At 36.6% G+C, this 21,165-nt stretch overlaps 1 protein-coding gene across 1 annotated transcript; it reads left to right on the top strand.

The window, feature by feature from the left end:
- Positions 1–2,048: 2,048 nt before the first annotated feature.
- On the top strand, positions 2,049–8,038 carry LOC107079229 (uncharacterized). The gene is made up of 6 exons (XM_015361817.2): positions 2,049–2,163; positions 2,461–2,811; positions 5,103–5,135; positions 5,453–5,578; positions 6,746–6,801; positions 7,349–8,038. Exons 1-6 carry the CDS (start codon positions 2,094–2,096, stop codon positions 7,490–7,492), a joined length of 780 nt encoding a protein of 259 aa, XP_015217303.2. The 5' UTR covers positions 2,049–2,093; the 3' UTR covers positions 7,493–8,038.
- Positions 8,039–21,165: the final 13,127 nt, after the last annotated feature.

The raw sequence follows: 21,165 nt of genomic DNA, 5'->3' as shown, positions 1-21,165 counted from the left end.
ACTAATCTTCACACACTCAGTTTGATAAAAAAAAATTGTGATCCCATATGCAGGCATGAAATACAGTAGGGTTACTATCTTTTATTTAAGGATCTGAGATTTGTTTTACAATTTTATCGGTTGTAGCTGTTAATACAATGGCAAATATAATTGCAAGTCTCTCACGATAATGTTATATGCAAACTATATTCATATTTCTGATAATGGTAAATGTCACTGTATGTCAAATATTAATATTAATATTGATAACATTAATGAACCTCCAGACCATCTCCAGGATGCTTGGAAAGAGCAAGGAAATTTAAATATGCTGTTAAACAGAAATTGCATTTTTTTTTGTATATAGCATTTTGTAAACAAAGTTGCACTTGTAGTGCATAGCACCTCAGCTCATTTTTCTTCAACTGGAGGGATTATTTAATATGAGTCAATGCATTATCTTCTTGCAGTAGGGGGTAGGAAAGAAGGATGGAGGATGTAGATGCTTTAATTTCTGCTCTCTGTCAATACATATTCACAGTAGTCATGGATACAGTTTTAGCTTAGGAAATCAAATCCCCATGAACCCCACAAGACTAATTAGGGTTACTAGGTAATTCCATGTTCTAATATACTCTTTTAAATACAAAGGTTTTAATATATTTCCATTATTCAAATCTTAAATAAATTATCTAATTAAAGGAAATTAATGTGTAAATTATATTGACATTGTTTATTAATTTTATATATTACAGTATGTTAAATATTCACTTTACATTCATGATCTCTTAAAACCTTAGCGGTAAATTGGTAAGTAGTAAATTGAGAAAGGAAGACAATAACTTCAGCCCTAACCCCCACCCCCTGAACAGACTGAGAAAGGTGTTACATTCAGTCAAAATGGTGCAGTGTCATAGAGTTCAGCTCCTTGGTAAATTAATAAGAGGCTATGAACTGCAGTAGTAGTTAAAATGCACTAAGGGGTTAATAAACATTTAATACTCATACCGATTTGTTTGACAACTACAGACAGCTGCGCTACTTTAAGGATTCTCTGTGCAAAGTGTCAGTTTTACAAAGTAGGGAAAAAAGTGATATGCACTGGAGTCCAAGACACTGCAGTGCATATCACTCTGCAAATCACAAGTGGCAGCCCATTGAAGCTAAGCAGGTGTGAGCCTGGTCATACCTGGATGGGAGACCTCCTGGGAAAAACTAAGGTTGCTGCTGGAAGAGATGTTAGTGGGGCCAGCCGGGGGCACTCACCTGCAGTCCATGTGGGTCCTAATGCCCCGTATAGTAACGGGGACACTATACTGTAAACAGGCGCCTTCCTTCGGAAGAGACGTAAAACCGAGGTACTGACTCATTAAAAATCCCAGGGCGTTTCTCAAAAAGAGTAGGGGTGTAAACCTGGCGTCCTGGCCAAATTTCCCATTGGCCATTACGAATCATGGCCTCCTAATAATCCCATCTATGAATTGGCTTCATTACTCTGCTCTCCTCCGCACTGATAGCTGATGTGTGGTGAGCATTCTGGCGCACTATGGCTGCCGTCGCATCATCCAGGTGGATGCTGCACATTGGTGGTGGAGGGGAGTCCCCATTACCTGTTAAGCGCTTTGAGTGGAGTGTCCAGAAAAGCGCTATATAAGTGTAAGCAATTATTATTTTTATATCTCAGTATATCTACAGACACATCACACATTTTAAATGGCTGTATCTTTACAAACACCATACAGATAACGTCCCAGGTCCAGAAAAAAACCCAGGTCCCTAGTGCTGGCAAGGATGCAATTATAACCACAGCTCCACTCTGCAGCCTTGAAATACTGTATATATTTCAGACAAAAACTCACTGTGAAATCACTGATCATGATGTTACAAGAGATTAACATTTATTGGCTTGACTATAAATAGCTTTCAACATGTTTTTTTGTGAATTAGCCAATCAAAGGCTTCAGACACTATGCTCTCATGTCATGTATAAAGAGGTTGAAAGTGGTTACAAATCTGAAGACTTTGCAAGACTTTGAAAAGGAAACATCAAAATGAATAAAATGATAAGACTTTTTTTACTTTTTGTTTTTTTATCTAAACAATGTAATTTTTAAATGATTATATTTTTTGTGACATACAATAATGAACTTAAACAAGATCAACATTTTTATCGGACAGACAAATGTAATATGATGTAGAATTTTATATACAGTTTAAACAATCTGATCTGCAAATTAAAAATATGCTTTCAGGATGACGTGCACTGTTTATGAAGAATTACATTGTAGAAAAGAAGTTTGAAACAGAGCTGTACATTTAATATTATACAGTGTACAAGTGGTGCACAGCTACTTTGGTTTTCTTGCAAATTTTTGGTATTCCTTAAATTATTAAAATTCATTACTTAATGGGAAAAGTCCATTGAACATAAATAATTTAATAAGTTTCTATTTTGTTTACTAAATATTGTTTTCTTTCCAGGTTGGATTCTAAGTAACATCGTTAAGCAGCATCAGTCTTCAGTGACAGTTGAGCTAGGAGCTTCTGTTACACTGGAGTGTCTTTTACGACAGACCTACCCCAACAGTGCCGTCAACTGGTTCAAACAAGTCCATGGGCAATCACCTACACTCATCGGATCAGTTGAGAAAAATATATCTTATTACAATGAGTTTAAGAACAATGAACGTTTTTCAATAGCAAAAAGAGAAAATAATTTAACGTATTTCACCATTTCCAATATTCAGTGGTCGGATATCGCCAGCTATTATTGTGGAATAGTAAGGTTCAAAACTGTGATCTTTGGGAATGGAACTTTCATACAACCTAAAGGTAAATGTACCTTTGACAGATACATCTTTTACTGTTTCCTCATATTGGCCGTTTAAAAATATTAAGAACATTATTTTTGTTAATTAATTTAATTCTTATTTTAAACTGTGAGAGAGTGTTTCTTTTTTGATGAGTCACTTGCTCATGCAAGTTTCTTTCAGACATTAATTATTAAGCCAATTTAAGTATTTAAATTACTTAGAATTACCCAAGTAGTAATGGTTTCTAAAACACGATTCTAACAATATATCCAGAAAATATGGGCATTGGATTTATTGGTCCCTTGTAGTATCAAAAAGACAAAAAATAATGACAAAAACTAGTTTTTTTTTGTCTGTTAATGTAGAGAAAGACATAAATAAATTAGTAGTTACTTTCACATTAATAGAGATGCCCTCTACCACATAATTAGTTGATTAACAGATTGCTTATTGTTATAAATTGTCCATCTTCATTCTTGCAAATTAGGACATTAAGACAGACAATCCTCTCTAAAACTGTCAATTAGAATCAAAATTATAATGGGGTCCAACAACAGATTTATTGCTGTAAAGTAGCATGTTCATTATGTCTGAATTCAAGAGACATTTTCCATTTTAATTTAGCTACAGTATGTTGTTAATTACATAAATTAAACTCACTTTAAACAAACACTTCAGCTAAATAAGGTCATAACTATTTCCACAGGATACTTAACTGTCCTACCACTGATGTTGTATATCTGTCACTCAGTATCTACCAGTACTTTAAGAGCTAATGATTTAGTACAATTTATTAACATTTTAGCACAGTATAAATAACTCATTTTTGTTTTCAAAATCTTTACTGATCGTTTGGATTCTCAAGGGCTTTATTCAGTAAAACATTTTATTTTTCAATCTGAAACATGAGAAATATATTTTTTTTCTATCTTCAATAAAAAGGAATCAAATAGTTGTATAGAGCAGCAGACTGTCCAGGTCCAGCCAGGAGATGATGTGACTCTGCAGTGTACAATACACACTGAGACCTGTCCAGGAGAGCACAATGTGTATGCTGGGACTTACTACCTTGCTATAGCCACTTGTGGGGAAACCCTGTTTGGAAATTGAAGAATGCCGAGGATAACATTTAAGCTATATTATTTCTTACTATAAAGTAAAAAGTTAAATTTAAATTTAAAGTTAAATTTCCAGTACATTAAATGTAATGGTGTACATGGGACACAGAGGAAAAATGTTTGACTACTTGATAAACTAAAGAATGTTAAATGTTTGAAATGTATGTTTTATTTCAAATTACAGAGATTCTGCGTATTACTGTACATATATAAATACATATCACATAACACAGTATAAAACTTTCAAGTTTACTTTGCTAATACATTTAAATTTCAAGATTTTTTTCAATAGCAAATTATTTCAATCTTCTGCAGTAAGAAAGTCTTAAAGTGAAGATCACAGTATGCACAGTGGTTTGTAAGAAGTATTAACCCTGCACCAACAATGTTACATCTTTCTGAATTACAAAATGGAGGCACAGTTTTTTATAAGCTTTTATATTCTAATTGATCACTCGAAAAAGATGATGAGGTTATGTCCCAGGAAATAGGCAAAGAAGTAATATAAATGTACTAATTTCATAAGTGTCCATACTTCCTGGCAAAAAGTGCCCAAGTTCATGGGAAATAGTGGATGGACTGCAATAGTGAAGTAATCATACGTTTTCTGCTAAATAAAACTTGAGATGTTGACTGGACCACTTTTTTCCTTCTCAGAATGGCTTAGGCCTTGTGCTTCAGATCTTTTGTTCTGCTGTAATGTGAATTATCAACCCATTTTTAGATTTTTGGGTGTCTCGTTTGAAAACAAGAGATTTTAAAATGCAAGTAAACAAGTTATTGACATAAAACTACGTATATAATTTATTTACACTATACATTTACGAAGTGTTTATACTTTATATGAGAAGATGCCTTTTATTAAATATATTTAAAGGAACATAAGTAAAAGTCAATCCTAAGCAGGTTAATGCTGCAGTTAATATCCTGCATTTTGTAAACAATTTATTAATGGAAATTACAGGTCTTGGGTTGCAGGTTTTCTGAGATTACTTGAAAAGTTATTATGTATTAATTGAACAGGGCCATGTGATGGCCTTCCTGCAGTCCTGGCTCTGGCCGACGTGAGTGCTGTGCTCTTTATAATTCTCGTTTTCCTTGTCTACAGACTTTGTATTTGTATTGTTTTTTTATATTTAAGTTTTGTTTTTGCAATTGATGTTCTTGTTCTTCTTATTTTTGAATGAAAAAGCCAACGAGACCGCAGCTGAGAAGCCAAATCCAGGTAATTGTCTCTGCATATCTATTCTCATAGAACTTTATTTTTACCAAATTCTGAAATGCAAGGAAACAAGTTATTAAAATAAAATTCTTTATATAATTCCTTAACAATATAAGTTTACAAAGTGTTTATACCATACGTGAGAACACATTTTTATTAATAGAATCCAATCACACATAAGTGAAAGCTCTTAGCAGGTTAATGACACTATTAACATCTAATGTGCTGTAAAGAATTCATGAATGGCAATTTTGGTGCTTATTTGTCAGTTCTTTCTACAATGTCTTGAGTGAGTGAGTACTTTTGTATTAATTGAACAGGGCCATGTGAAGGGTATGGCCTTTTAACAGTCCTGGCTCTGGGTGGCATGAGTGCCGTGCTCTTGATAATCATCGTTGTCCTTGTTTACCAACTGAACAAGAGAAGAAGATATAATCACAGTACAGGTATTTAGTCTATTCAGGATTGAATTATACAGAACATGACTTGAGAGCAATGCTGCACATATGAACAGGATCATATCGAAATGCATATACTGTATTGATGTGCTACAGAACCAGTTCACCTTAGAAATAAGAAACAGGAAAGGTCAACTATACAGCAGTACAGTGAGCATCAGATTTCAGCTGGCTCAGAACTCGATGAGACATCAATAAAAATGGGCACTCCATGTTAACAGTAACACAATGTGAAACTGCCTTCACTCAAGCTATTTATTCTACTTTACTTCTTTTGAAGTATTGACAATGAAACTAATGACCATTGTAGACAAAATGTTAATAAACATTCACTTAGACGTTTTCCTACTTTTAGAAATGAGGCCCACCCAATCAGCAGTTTCTGTGTTTAATAACTTGTATCCAAAGAACACATTTGCAATTCTTATTGTACTCTTGTCAAATTAAGGCTCTGTTTGCAGACATACTGTATACAGTATGAACTCCACTTCTTTTATACTGTTTTATTTCTACTATTTTCCTGTAATCACACACAAACAAGATGTAACTAGAATGTTATTTCCTTTGTGTTATTAGTAACACAATATAGAAAGACCTTCATTGTTCAGATATAACATGAATAATTTAAATAAACTCAGTGTGATAGTTGCTGTAACCTTTTTAGTAACAGTGTTCGCATTAATGCTTTTTTACATTTTTTTCTTGTGAAAGAACTTGTGAATTAACAATTCTGGTACAGAAGTGTATAGTTATTGAGTGATTAGAGTTATGGAGATTTATTTTCATATACCTAGCTTAGTATTGTTGTTGGAACTAGGGTGTTGTGTGCTTACGACTGTCTCATAAATGTGTGTAGAGGTCCAAAATGTAGGAGACTATGACCTAACATTGAGACAGTTTGTCTACCCGTTACTTGTACAAAGTATCCACAGTGCCTTCCAGGTTCCTATATCTCAATGGAATAGGAACAAAAATATCATAACGGAACGATTGACAAAATACATAATGTATCTTACTTAAAAATATTTTAAAATGTTGTTATATTGGAATAATAACATTGAACAGAGCAAAGTTAAATATGTCAGAAAATAAATGTCTATTATATTATTATATTATTAAGTAAAATATTCTTACATCTTTAACATTTTATCTTAGGACATGTTTCTGAAAATACCCATCAGGCTTCTCATTCCCAGTCTCATGATGATCAGGTAAAGATTTTTTTACATCAAATTATTTTAAAATCACAGAATCATTTATACCTATATGTGTGAAGATGTGTATTCAAATAAGAGCTAAACAATCTATTCTAAAATGTCATTAATTTTACTATTGATTAGTGAATTATATTATGTTATTATTAAACTGTATGCTATAAGTATAGGGATAGCACACTGGTTACAATTGTTACCTTGCAATTTTTAGTTCCTGGAATTGATTCTGGACTGTGGTGCATTCTGTTTGGAGTTTGTATGCGCTTTCCTCATGGGTTTTCTCTGGGTGCTCTAGTTTCTACTCACCTCCCTATAAGGTGCAAGTTTAATTTGAAAACTAACTGTAAATGATTACTGTGTGTTTGCCCTGCAATGGACTGGCATTCTGTCTACCATGTAGGTAGGCTCCAGGATACTGTAACACTATGGATATTCGTTATAACAGAAAATCAATTTGTGTCCATATGAATATTGCTTGAATACTGAATATTGGTGAATCTCATTATGTTGTTCTAATTAGTTATTGCTCTGGCTATTTTTGCAGAGAGGAAGCAGTGATGTGCTCACGTATGCTGCCCTGGAATTTTACCAGAATAATCGGAATACTGGAAAAAAGAGAAGAGAAATGAGGAAGGAATCGGAGCATGTCTCAGAGTATGCTGCTATTAGAACTCTGGCCAGAAGATAAGACATATAATAGACCACCTCAGATATAGATGATGAGAGTTACAGTAGATCCAGCACATTTGAGAAAAAAGATCTGAAACAAAACTGCAAATCTGCAATGAACAGGCAAGATTATCAAGGATTAACTGATGTACACATACAGTATATACATGATTTACAAATGTATATGAAGAAATGACAGAATTTTAGAAAAAGTTTGTGTATTAAGGGTTTATAAATGCAGTATAAATAATGAACTAAGAAGGATTCACAATTTATTGAAAATGAACAAAGTATTAATTAAGGATTAAGAAAGGTGTTCTTACAGATGCAGCCATTCAAAGTGTGCGGTACAGACAGGTACCGCAGGTAATTGGCTGCGGTGTCGCGTATCATGACGCAATATGACGCTGGGTAACGACAGGGGCTCTCGTGGTCCGTTGGTCTGTCGTAGAAAGACTTACTGTAAACGTCTTTACTGTGCCCGTTGTAGATATTGAATTTTACCACTGAAGGGAAATCTTAGTAGCTGAGCATAAAAAGAATAGGAGCATACTGTAACGCGTGTGAAGGCCATGAACGATATTAATTTTGGAACATAAACATACAGTATATAGCTGGTATAGGTACTTTAAAGAAAAAAATACACACCAGTATTCCATTTCTCCCTAAACATTTTAAGCTTCGAAGTCTTTAACTAACGTGATACCGGAGTCAACAAGCATACTTTTAGAATTTAATTAATAGGGAATATAATATGGAATCGCGTATCTAAAGAATTTAATAACGTTATGATTATATTCGTGTACTGCGACAGGGCTGTGTAGGGCTGTTTCGCCTCCCTGTTCATGCAGGTTGTCTTGTAGCCTACTGGTCTAGGTGTGTGACTACCAACTGGCAGGTTGTGTGTTCGAATCCAGCTGGTGTTGGACTTTTCTTTTAACAAACATTTCTTTTAAAAAATAGAATAGCAATATTATGGACAATCAATTGACTTTTATATTTCAAAATATCGCAACATGATCGATTCTAAGTCATTTTTGATAACAATGAATAGTCACCTTCTTCCCTTCTGACAACATATGTATTTTAAGCATTACTGCTTACTGGGTTTTTGAGGGGGGGGGTGTCTTTCGCTGGAAATCTCGCCTGCTTCCACTTTACTCAACCCCCTCTCTGCCGGAGTGCTGGCTGTGACGAATTAAACCTGTTTTACAGGTATTTTCATAGTAGGAAGTACAGGGTTAAGTGGTTAAGCTGGGCTCCTCCCTCAATAGAATCGCTTTAACATGCTAATGCGTTGGTTTAACAGTCCGGGAGTGGCAAGCTTCCAATGTCAACTCAACTCGATTGGAGGACAATGAACGTATTTTAGCCCTAAATGAATTAATAGCAAACATGGTTTACATAAAATACATTTTTCCAAGAAAGTTTATAATAATACGATCTATAGTTGAAATCTGAGCCTAAATATAAAGGAAAAGCATTTTCAGAGAGCAATCACGCTGTGTTTATGTAGAAAAAGCGATGAGGTTTATGAGCAATCTAATTACCTATTCGCTTAAAACGCTATATAAAATAAAGTTTATTTAGAGATGAATGATTAGTGTCGCAGTTTAAATAATTTTTGTAGGAGGGCTTGGACAGATTCCAAGTGCATTTTTGCAATTTACGTTGCATTGTCCAATGTTCTGTTGTAATACAGGCTAGCATACAGTTAGTCTAAGCTTTATCAGCTTATTTAAAAAAAAAATTTTTGAATCCTCGGCGGAACACACTCCATAGGAATCAGCGCTTTTATACAGTACATCGCCTTTAAACACATATATTTAAACACGCGTTTACGATTTAAATCAAAACGCGATTCAAATCAATATAAATGTATATTTTGTAACGCATAGGTGACTATTCATTGTTATTAAAAAGACTTAAATTCGATCATGTTGTGATATTTAGAAATATAAATTTGTTTGGTGAGAGAGAGGTTTTATTTAATCTCTGACCAAGGGAAATGTTTCATTTTTTCAAAGAAATGTTTGTTAAAAAATAAAGTCATAGTTCCATGGGATTCAATCACAGACCATGTGACATGGGAGTCAGGAAACTAACACACAGCGCCACCGGATTTAATAACGCAATAAAAACACTATAAAATAATGTGACTAGGCACAGAAAAAGTTTACAGCACCGTACAATAATAAATGCTGACCATGACTTTAGAAGCATAAATTACCTTACACTCAATTTAAACACAAGCTGTCTATCTGTATGAACCTCTAAGCTGGTTCATACAGAAATGTAGAAATGCATTAGCCTGATTATGATTAAAAAACACATAATTAAACACGCGTTTGCAATTTAAATCAGAACACGATTTAAATCAATATAAATGTTTATATTGTAACGCATACTGTCCAGCCTCCATTTCTCTATAAAAAATTACTCTGTTGCACACACACACACAATAGAAGCAGGAAGCAGAAGCAGGGACCGTTGTCAGAAGGGAAGAAGGTGACTATTCATTGTTATCAAAAATGACTTAGAATTGATCATGTTGCGATATTTTGAAATATAAAAGTCAATTGATTGTCCATAATATCGCTATTCTATTTTTTCGAAGAAATGTTTGTTAAAAGAAAAGTCCAGCACCAGCTGGATTCAAACACACAACCTGTGCGTTGTTAGTCACACACATAGACCAGTAGGCTACAAGACAACTCGCATGAACAGGGAGGCGAAACAGCCCTACACAGCCCTGTCGCAGTACACGAATATAATCATACCATTATTAAATTCTTTAGATACGCGATTCCATATTATATTGGCAGAAAAGCTTTAAACTACCACTTTTTCACACACTATTTCACATGCTAGTTAAATACTTCGATGCTTAAAATTGTTAGGGAGAAATGGAATAGCGGTGTGTATTTTTCCTTTAAAGTACCGATTCCTGGAATCTGACTGGCTGACACCCTTCTGAAGTGGTTCCATAAAATCTGGTATACGGAAAAGAAAGCGTTGATAAATACAAGTGTCTTTTAATACACTCTTTGCTGTGCTCTTGAGGATCCTTGTGATATTTTGAGCTCTAGTTGAATGATAAGTGTCGCATTTTAAATCATTTTCGTAGTTAGAAATTATGAAATGCCCTGTTAAAAGCAAGGAAGTTTTTATGCCCGTTCAAATAAAACAAAATGCCTGACAAAGTATGGCTTGGACAGATTCCAAGTGCTTGTACAAATGTGCTAAAGAAATTATACTTTGAGTATACAGCTTGTCCAAAGCCATCCATTATTAATACTATTAGTAATATCTTCAGTAAAGGCTTTGATGCATAAATATTTCTGATAAAGGTAGGTTGTGTACTTTTGTCCAACTGAGCAATCTTGCTTTCATAAAATATACCAACATTTTAATGACTGATGATTAACATGCTATAATACACAGTTCAAAATTAAAGGCTCAAATGCTGTACATCAGAGGTTAAGCTCCCCCTGGCGGTTTTACAAGGTGACGCCGGATAGTTTCCGGCAGAGCGTCAAATGACGCACGATTAACCACGTGACACCGCGTGATACCGCGACACGCCCACCGGGGTAAGCTGCGAAATACCTCACACATTTTGAATGGCTGCATCTGTAGGCCTTTATTAACTCTGATTTTCATGCTTTGTAAATGTTTTCTCAAAATGGATTTAACACAGACTCATAGATTATAGAGCGAGACCAACACATTAACAGATGTCAATTTTTGTTTTGCTAAACATGAATTCTACGCACTGTAGAAGAGCAACACAAGCTGTCTCTGGTACACCTAAGTGCTTTATAGAACACCCTTTGAAGAGATCCACAGCTTACTCAACTACAAGAACACAACTGAAGGTATACTAGATATTTTTGGTAAACGTAGATGTGTTGAAGACAGTGTGTATGCAGTTCCAGGCTGTTGACTCCGTTCATCCAGAACAGTGGTAGAATTGCAGTATGGTCTGTAATGAATGTGCTGTTACAGTATTCTGCCACTTATAAGCATCGACCACATTCAGACTAAGCCTTATGAACAAATTTCCTAATTACCCACCACACATTGGGTTGATATATATTATTAAGAGGCATTTGTTAAGGCTTTACAAGCCTTTTACACATTGTTTGCAGCACTTCAAAGATTGAACCTATTCATGCCTATTCATGCAAAATAATGTGCAGTAAACTATTAAAAGACATTAATAAAGCTCTTGTTCCCAGCGTATTAATGTTTTTACAGTACCCCATGTAAAGTGTGAACCTATTCATGATTATTAATGCAAAATCATGTTGCAGTTAACTATTAATATAGATTAATAAAGCTCTTGTTCCCAGCATATTAATGTTTTTGCAGTACCCCATGTAAAGAGTGTACCTATTCAGGCTTATTAATGCAAAATCATGTTGCAATAAACTATTAATAGACATTAATAATGCCTTCATAAACCACACATTAAATGTGCCAATTATACAGAGCACATTTTCAAAACTAGATTCTTTTAATTACAATAATTGTAACCACTTTCTTACTTATAAAGATATTTTGCAAATACAAAAAACAGAAATCTTGGACAACGTAACTTTACAGTATCTTAATGAAAAGTATTTGTATTTTACACAGAAATTAAATATAACAAATACCCTACATTTTCAACAACAGCACTGAGGCATGGTAACAAAGTAAGCATTACTATTAATACAGAACAAATAGATAAAATTAAATTTGAAAGTCAGTTAACAAATTCAAAAACGGAAAGATTAGAAAAATCTCCCTACAGGAATGGTGAGCTCAATAATTTCAAAAGCCATGGAAAACTTACAATGCTTCAGATTTCCTTTTGTTGCCGCCAATGTACAGGTTATTTATGTACAGATATCAGAAGTGGCATTAAATGAAAAATAGTGTAAGAAACAATAACGTGATAAATTAAAAGTGTAAAAAATGTATAGTATTTAAATGCACTGAAACAACTTTAACTCTTGATCTAATTCAACACTTAACAAGTCTTCTTCTTCAGAGGGAGCAACTTGCCTTCCATTTTAATTTTTTTCAATTCTGGATTTTAATCAATTTTGACTGTTTTAATTGAAGACTGTGTTACAGGCACTGACAGAATAATCCTGTAACAGGTGCTGCATAAACTAATCCCTCTAGAGGTCCTAGTTGAGGATTTTAAATGATTCCTAATAAAATGGCTACTACTGTTTTGTAATCCACCATAAATGGAACAAACACAAATTAACTGAACAAAGTAGAGTATAATAGCTAGAAAAAATAGAAAAGCACACATTAGCCAGCAAAACCCCCGTCTGTTTTAGTGTCTATGTGGTTTGGGGGGTTGGGATATCTTCAGATACAGAAGGTGTGGTGTCCAACTTGAGGGTTCTACTGAAATATTGCCATTTCAGTGTAAAGATAATAAGCTGCCACCTCCACATGCTGGTCAATCGTTCAATCATCCTTGCCCAGGGAAATTATTAATGTCTATTAACTTGATGTGTCTTCATCTTCTGATAAAGATGACTCAGTTGAAAGAGCTTTCTTTTCCTTTCTGTGAAAAGCAACAAATATGTTTTTTAAAGATATTAAAAATATGAAACTTAATAAATATACAAAAGACAAATGCTGATTGAAATTCAAATTAAAATCTAATTATTGATATATTTGTTGAAACAGACCTTAGAGTGCAATTTCACATTGTTTACATTTGTCTTACAACTGTATAAATAGGTAATTTTGTCTTGTCCTCATCAGCTACTGGCATGATAAAGATGCAGCCATTCAAAACAAGTGGGTACGCTTGTACATTTTAAGAATCAAAGTTTTATATGTGGTTATTTTGGAAACGTATTTCGGAAACTCCTTATGACCATATATTGCTGTACCTTTATATACTTTGTGAAAATTGATCGTTTTAACCTTTTCTGCCAATACGCTCATTATCAGATTAAACAAAAGCATACTTTCAGAATTGGATTAATAGGGAATATAATATGAATTTGCATATCTAAATAAATTAATAATGGTATAACTACATTCATGTACTGTTGCACAAACAGTAGTATAAGACTTTCCATTGATATGTGCTTGTCACATGACTGCCTCGATAGTGTGATAGCTTAAGTGACTCAACCCTGAGGTTGAGCGTTCAAACCCAGCTGTCGCCATCAGTTTTCTTTTAACAAAACCATTTCTTTGAAAAACTAAAATAGCAAATATTATTGGCAGTATATTTACATTTTTTATATTTCTAAATATCACAGCATGTTCGTGCACAGCAGCACCCAGGGTGTAGGACGAAAATCCACGTGAGCCTGTGTAGGCATCCTCTCACGAGGCACCTGTAAATGTAGGGGTTTTGTGCATTTACTGGGACAATTATTAATTAAAGCGGTAAGTCACAAAATGATTCTTTGATGGCTATTAGAAGACCAACCCAGCGGGATACTCAGCAACACAGACACATGGATACTAATACACGACAATGCATTTATTAATACATAAAATGTGCATATGAACATAACAGATCTCAAAGAGTTACAAACCAAGAGGGACATACATTCAGTATATCATTCATTTAGACCGTTTTGTAAATGAACTTGGATTACAACTTCTACACTAGATACTCAAAAGCAAGTACATCACTCATGAATTAAATTGATATCAACTGGGGTTGAGGTAACAATTGAATTCTTGAGCTGTAATGCAGAATGTTGAATACTCATCCAATCTCTGTGGATTCAAATCTCCCGCGGACAAAGAAACAGCGCCAGGCTTGTTGTTGTGTCCAATCAGCATTCCCTGGCTCGGTGAGGCTGGCGGTGTGGGAGAAGGAGGGAGAGATTTCTGCTGCGATGCGCTGCTGATGCTCTCTGAAAACCGGCTAGTTAGTGTTGGCTTTACTAGTGAGTTTGTGCACAGGAGAAAAGTGACTGTAGGTCCAAGAAGGTCATACTCTTTAGACAGGAAGAAGATCAGTTCGTTCCTGATGTAGCGCTAGTCCTGAATACTGATTCAGCTGTCCACAGTTCCGACCGTAGCTCACTTGTTGATCAGGTGAGCTTTCGTGGTGGGTTCACGAGGCTTTCTGCTGGGCTAACCTCAGGTGGATCCTTTGGTTACACGCTGGCAACCTCTGTTTTCGACTCTTAGAACAAAGGAAAGTCCTGCACTAGGACACACTGGCCATTATGTGATTGTCCGAGCTGAGTGAGGATGTCCAGGAGGAGCCGATTCTGAGAATTCTGAGAACTCTGTACTGCCTGTTTTACCTGGAGATACTGCATTCGAGACCCATGTGGGGTTAACCTGCCCTACCAGTTCCGGATTGGCTGAGGATGAGTAACAATGCACTCTGACCTTAGGATTGTAAACAGCTTTGGATAAGATACTCTCCCTTGGAACCTCCCAGACAGTAAGGTGCCAGAGATGACCATTTATTAGGGTTGCTGGAGAATCTCAGCATTGGGAGTTGTTCCTTATCAGGACACTCTATCAGCTAGAAAAACACCTTAATTGTGAACCAAATGAAATGGCCTCTCTATATCAAGCACCACTGAGATAAAGGAGAGAGGGACTGACAAGGGAGCAGCAAACTTAATTCCTGTATTTTAATAAGCCTTGCCACTACACCCGAAAGCCGTACATTAATGTTGTGCATTCGCCTGGTGCTGCGTGGTTATCGCATCTCTCTCTCTCTGTGTCTACACTGTTTGTAAACAAACTGGTTTCACAGGTATTTTCAAAGTAGAATAAGGGCAAGTCCACCTTCCCCCAGTGAAATATTTTCTTAGAAAAACAGATGCACAACACGAAGCTGTGTCAGTCTTCTGTGTAAAACTGAAATTAGCTTGAACACCATGGGTGCTGTTTTTAAGATGCTGCTGAGTAAAGTATAGGACTTTTCCTACTGTCAGCAGTATTGTGTATATAGTTGACCCTTACCTGAATGAAAACAGGACATAAAGAAAGGGTTTCAGAAATCAAACAAAGCTTTCTTCCTGTGGATACAGTCTGGGTAATTGAAGGCTGGCTGTTATGCTTAGACGTGCAATACACTTCCTCATGATCATCTTAGAATAGTTGAGTAAGCTGCAAGTTTTTTTTTATACATAGCATTCAGAAATACAATTGAGAATTGTTTTGTGGTGTATGCATAGATGAAACTTTTCTAAAATGTATAATAAAATTAAAGACCATTAAAATCTGTAACTTTTTCACGTTTAATGTCCTCAGAAAGTACAATATCAAAAAAGAAACCTGTGCTTAATGATAATTAAGAGACTTAGAAGTCAAAGAAAATGATTTATGTTGTTTAACTTTAAACACTAAGATATGAACACAGATGCAATTGGTGCTTTACAGCCATTGTGCAATATTGAGCTCTGCGCTTCCTCCTTCCCGGTGCTACCTCCCTTTCTGACGCAGTGCAGTGGGCAACACGCTGTTTTCAGAGCCTCTGATTGGGAAAAAAAAGACCTGATCTGTTCTACATACCAGGAAGTCAACAGAATATGATTTTTTCTATTCGAAACGTGCATTGTTTTTATGAATTTCTTGTATTTTAAATGTTTAATTAAGAAGTAAAAGCCTTACAGCATAGACAGAGATTTGAAGCTGATGACGAAGAAAAAAAATCACCCGTTTATTTGCTCATAAAAAGTGGTTATTAATTATCGAAACCAGTTTTAATAGCTTTTAAAGCTTTTTTAAGCTCTATCAAAGGGGATTACTCCTATGAGCATCTCTGTATGGCAATATAAACCCAACATGAGCTTCTGATTATTATTTGTGAGTGATAGATATGACAAACACCAAGAAGGTATTGATTCCATATTTTCCATTATTAGTGTAACATTTCTTATTGATTCCATACCGCAGGAAGGCCGACAGACACAGAAACAGTCCTGTCATAATAACATAATTATTTCTGTTCACTCAGTCTCTGGTGCAGTGGCGCCGTGACAGTGCAACACATAGATCCAGCTATCACATCCTGTCACTCAGATGGCAGAGTTGGTAGTCAGTAGTACTTGATGGGGTCCCTCCTCAGGGGGGTTGCAACATCTGACAGGTATCTTTTTTTACCCGCACCCACACGCCAGGTATCAGGTCATGTCTTCCCTCTACTGGAGGTCACCTGGCGTCCAGCACCTGTTCACCGGCCCCATTCACCACCTCAATTAACAACCTACAATACTGCAATGAAGAGTTAGATAGCAAATTCAACTATTCATTAGCCAAATTTAGCCTTCCAGTAAGTTTCGTTGGTTGGCCCATGATGATATCAAACAGGCTCAGTTACACAGTTCTGTTTGATCCAGCCCTCAGGCTACACAAGACCGCAGGCAGACCAGCTACCCACGTTGTTCCTTCAGTCTGATGTTTTGTTGATCTTTCAGAGTTCTGTTCCTTAGTTCCACTGTTCCTGTAGCCTGAGGGTGATGGGGGCAATGTAGGTCCCATCTCACCTGGAACAACACAGCCACAGTCTGACACACCTTTCTTGTAAAGTGTGTCCCCTTTTCATAATACAAGTGGCAGGGCAGTCCCCACTGAGGGCTTCAAGTGTTTGGCAATCACAGAGGCAATGGCCTCAACCCACTGGGAAGACAGATCCACCATCATTATAAGAGCCCAGGTTTCCCTTTACATATCAAGCTACAATAGCCAATTTGCCAGTGCATGCAAGATCCCTCAGGAGCAGGCCTTTGGAGCTCTAGTACCTATACTTTTGACATGCATCACATTGAGATACCACATAGGTAACTACTGCTCAAACCCTGTCCCAACCCCCACCCAGTTTTAGGAAAACCGGTACACCATTTGACTTACACCCAGGTGTCCGACAGAATGTATTTGTTGGGCTACAAAGGCATCAGAGACTTAGGACATGCAAGTCTTCCAGTGCTCAGATGTTGCCATAATCCATCAGATCCTAGCCCGATTCCTTTTTTGAGAGGCCCACTTTTCCTCTTTGGGTTCCTCTGTCTGTATGTGCTGTAATTGTCTGTCTTGTATAGCTGGCCCAAGGCAAACCTCAGGTTCCGGTTTTTGCAGGTTTTTCTTTTAAGCATGCTTGTCTGGCTGCTGTGTCAGCAAGGGCATTGCCTTTAGCCACAGCTGAGTCCTTTTTGCTGTGTCCTTTACATGTAACAACTGCAATCTGTTTTGGGAGGGCCAGAACTTCTAATAATTCTGCTACCAACCCAGCGTTTTTTACTGGAGTCCCTGTAGCTGTGAGAAAATCTCTGTTTCTCCACAATCTCCCAAAATCATGGCACACCCCAAATGCATACCGTGAATCTGTATAAATTGTAAAACAATGGGCGTGTCGCATCCGTAGGCATCCTCTCACGGGGCACCAGTAAATGTAGGGGTTTAGTGCTTGACTGGGACAATTATTAATTGTAGCAGCAAGTCACAAAAACTATTCTTCTGATGGCTATTAGAATCAACCTTGTGGGAAAACTCAACGCACACACACGGGTACTAATACACGAGAATACATTTACCAATACATAAAATGTCCATATGAACATAACAGATCTTACCGTGAGGTTAAGCAGAATACAAAAGGTATATATTCAATAAAGAAGAGTTACAAATTCCAAGAGGGACATAAGTTCAGTATATCATTCATTTAGACCGTTTTATAAATTAACTTGCATTACAACTTCTACACTAGATACTCAAAAGCAAGTACATCACTCATAGGAATTAAATTGATATCAACTAGTGTTGAGGGAACAATTGAATTCTCGAGCTGTAATGCAGAATGTTGAATACTCATACAATCTGTGTGTATTCAGATCTCCTGCAGACACAAAGAAGCAGTGGCAGGCTTGTTGCTGTCCAATCGGTGCTCTCTGGCTCTGTGCCAGGCAGTGCTGTTGCAGCGTGCAACGTGGTGGTAGAGATTTCTGCTGCGATGCTCTAGCAGTCTTCTCTGAAGACCGGCTAGTTAGTTCGGGCTTACTAGCAGAGTTTCTGCACAGGAGAAAAGTGACTGCAGGTCCCAGCAGGTCACGCGCTTAAAGCAGGAAGAAAGCTGGTTAGTTTCTGATGAAGCGCTAGTCCTGAATCCTTGGATTCAGATTGGGTTCACGAGACTTTCTGCTGGCTAACCTCGGGTGGATCCTTTGGTTACGCGCTGGCAACTTCTGTTCTCGACTCAAAGGAAGGTCCTGCACTAGGACACACTGGCCATTACGTGGTGGTCCAAGCTGAGTCTGAGAATGTCCAGAAGGTGCAGAGTCGAGAGATGTCCAGGAGGCGCGCTGAGTGGCTCTGCGCTGCCCGTTTTACCTGGTTGACCTACTGGTCATTCATTGGTTGAAAGTTTCATGGGCAACCGAGACCCACGTGGGGTTAACCTGCCCTACCAGTTCCTGATTGGCTGATGAGTAACAATGCACTCAGACCTTAGGGTTGTAAACAACTTTGGATAAGATACTCTCCCTTGGAACCTCCCAGACAGTAAGGTGCCAGAGATGACCATTTATTAGGGTTGCTGGAGAATCTCAGCATTGGGAGTTGTTCCTTATCAGGACACTATCAGCTAGAAAAACACCTTAATTGTGAACCACATGGAATGGCCTCTCTGTATCAACCACTGCTGAGATGAAGGAGAGAGGGACTGGCAAGAGAAGAAAACTTAATTCCTATACTTTAATAAGCCTTACCGCTACACATCAAACGCGTCATAAGTTATTTCGCATCATTTAGCGCTTTACTGTATGCAAATTAGATTATGTTAATAGTATCTGGAATCACCTTGTAAAACCGTAAGGTGGAGCTAATAAAGCTTAACATCTCATGTACAGCATTTGAGCTATCACTAGAAAAACACCCGGTTTCAAATCCCAATCACTGTTGAGGGGCAATCTTTATTCAATTAAGAATTTAAGTCATATACTCTTTAGATTTTTAAATTTAAACTGTGTATTACAGCATGTTAATCATTATACATTAAAAAGTTGGTATATTTTATGAAAGCAAAAGAAAATGCCTGACGAACTAGGGATTGGACAGTTTTTCAGTGCTTGTACAATCGATGGAAATGCTCAAATAAATGTGCTAAAGAAATAAACAAAAAAAGTAATGTATTCCTTTATCATATTTGCCAGCTAATATCCTGTTCTTGTTAGATCAACGAAATGCTGTGGTGTTACTTTTTGTCAATGAAAAAATAAAGTCTTTCCATTTAAAATGACTGTTACAAAGAATGTGGACCGGCGTAATACTTTGAGTTTACAGCTTGTCCAAGGTCATTCATCATTAATACTATTAGTAATATCTTCAGTAATGGCTTTGATGCATAAAATATTTCTGCATAATTAAAATATTTATGATAAGGGTAGGTTGTGTACTTTTGCCCAACAGCAATCTTGCTTTCATAAAATATACCAACTTTTTAATGACTGATGATTAACATGCTGTAAAACACAGCTTAAATTTAAAAGCTCAAATGCTGTACATGAGAGGTTAAGCTTTATAGGCTCCTGGCGGTTTTAAAAGGCGATTCCGGATACTATTAACAGTCTCATTTGCATATGGTAATTTCCAGTATGATGCCAAATGACACGTTATACCCCGTCATACCGCGTTTTGATGCGACACACCCACCCCGTTGTACCGTGGCGTACCCCACACATTTTGAATATCTGCATCTGCACTCAAATTTCCCTTTTGTGGTAAAATTCCATATAAATATTCAATACTAAGCACATAAGAACGTGCACAGTAAAGAGATTAAATTTTAATTGGTCATTTTGGCTTGGCAATCACGTACCACAGTATGACGTAGGCAGTAGTACGGGTTTGTACCGTGCACTTTGAATGGCTGCATCTGTACCTTCCCCCCCCCCCCCCATCAGAAGATCTAATACTTGGAGTAACCTGCCCTTATGGATTCCCTCATCAGGTAAAACAATCACAATACTTTGAGCTCTATTGAGGTAGTTCACATAAATGCTGTCTTATACAGTAATTCCTTATAAATGCTGCAGGGCATCCCAGCCCAATAGGACTGGTGTGTCCCCCACCCACATCTGTAGTTGAAAGTATACATCTCTTCCCAGGCGTACTGTGACAGCTTGTATCTCCTTTAAACACAACCCTCCTGTAGCCTCCTGCCATCTGTTAGAAAACTTTCTCAAATCTTTTTGCTGTTTTAGTCAATAGTTGCTGTGTCCCCCAATAGGGGAACCTGGACACCATTTACTGTACACTGTGAGATTATTACTCTTTTATTTAAATCCTAAGATAAATTTAGGGAGGCTACAAAGAGTTTTCCTAGTTTAAATTTTATTTCACGCAAAGCTCTCGTTTCAACTTCTGAAATATTCTTTAACTGTGAAATCCAGCCTCGTTCTCACAATTTCTCCAAAAATGCCCTGTTTTTTTTTTTACTGTAACTGCACACCAGTTTATTAGTAGTTTTATCTTGGGGTTTTGTCCCCCTAGTTAACACAACCCCCATCTGGATATTCTCAATCAAGATATTTATCCCAGTCCTCATTATTTCCTTGAAGGGGTGTTATATCTGGGTATAATTTTGGTGTCGCACTATAATTGCTTTTTGTCCTCCTTGGGAGTTTTTTTTTTACCTCCCATTTACAGGGCTCAAACGTTTGCATACATGCTTTGCAACTTATTAAATCAAATCTG

This window comes from Lepisosteus oculatus, chromosome 13 (genome assembly GCF_040954835.1).
Source record: "Lepisosteus oculatus isolate fLepOcu1 chromosome 13, fLepOcu1.hap2, whole genome shotgun sequence".
Lineage (NCBI taxonomy): Eukaryota > Metazoa > Chordata > Actinopteri > Semionotiformes > Lepisosteidae > Lepisosteus > Lepisosteus oculatus.
The sequence above is the reverse complement of the archived record's forward strand: the minus strand, read 5'-3'. Positions and strand labels throughout refer to the sequence as shown.

Bases quoted from the DNA above. Each gene is read 5' to 3' on its own strand.
- LOC107079229 (XM_015361817.2), top strand. From the start codon at position 2,094: ATGATTATATTTTTTGTGACATACAATAATGAACTTAAACAAGATCAA. The intron at 2,164-2,460 runs GTAATATGATGT...TTTTCTTTCCAG, and splicing joins TTTTTATCGGACAGACAAAT to GTTGGATTCTAAGTAACATC. The intron at 5,136-5,452 runs GTAATTGTCTCT...TTAATTGAACAG, and splicing joins AGCTGAGAAGCCAAATCCAG to GGCCATGTGAAGGGTATGGC.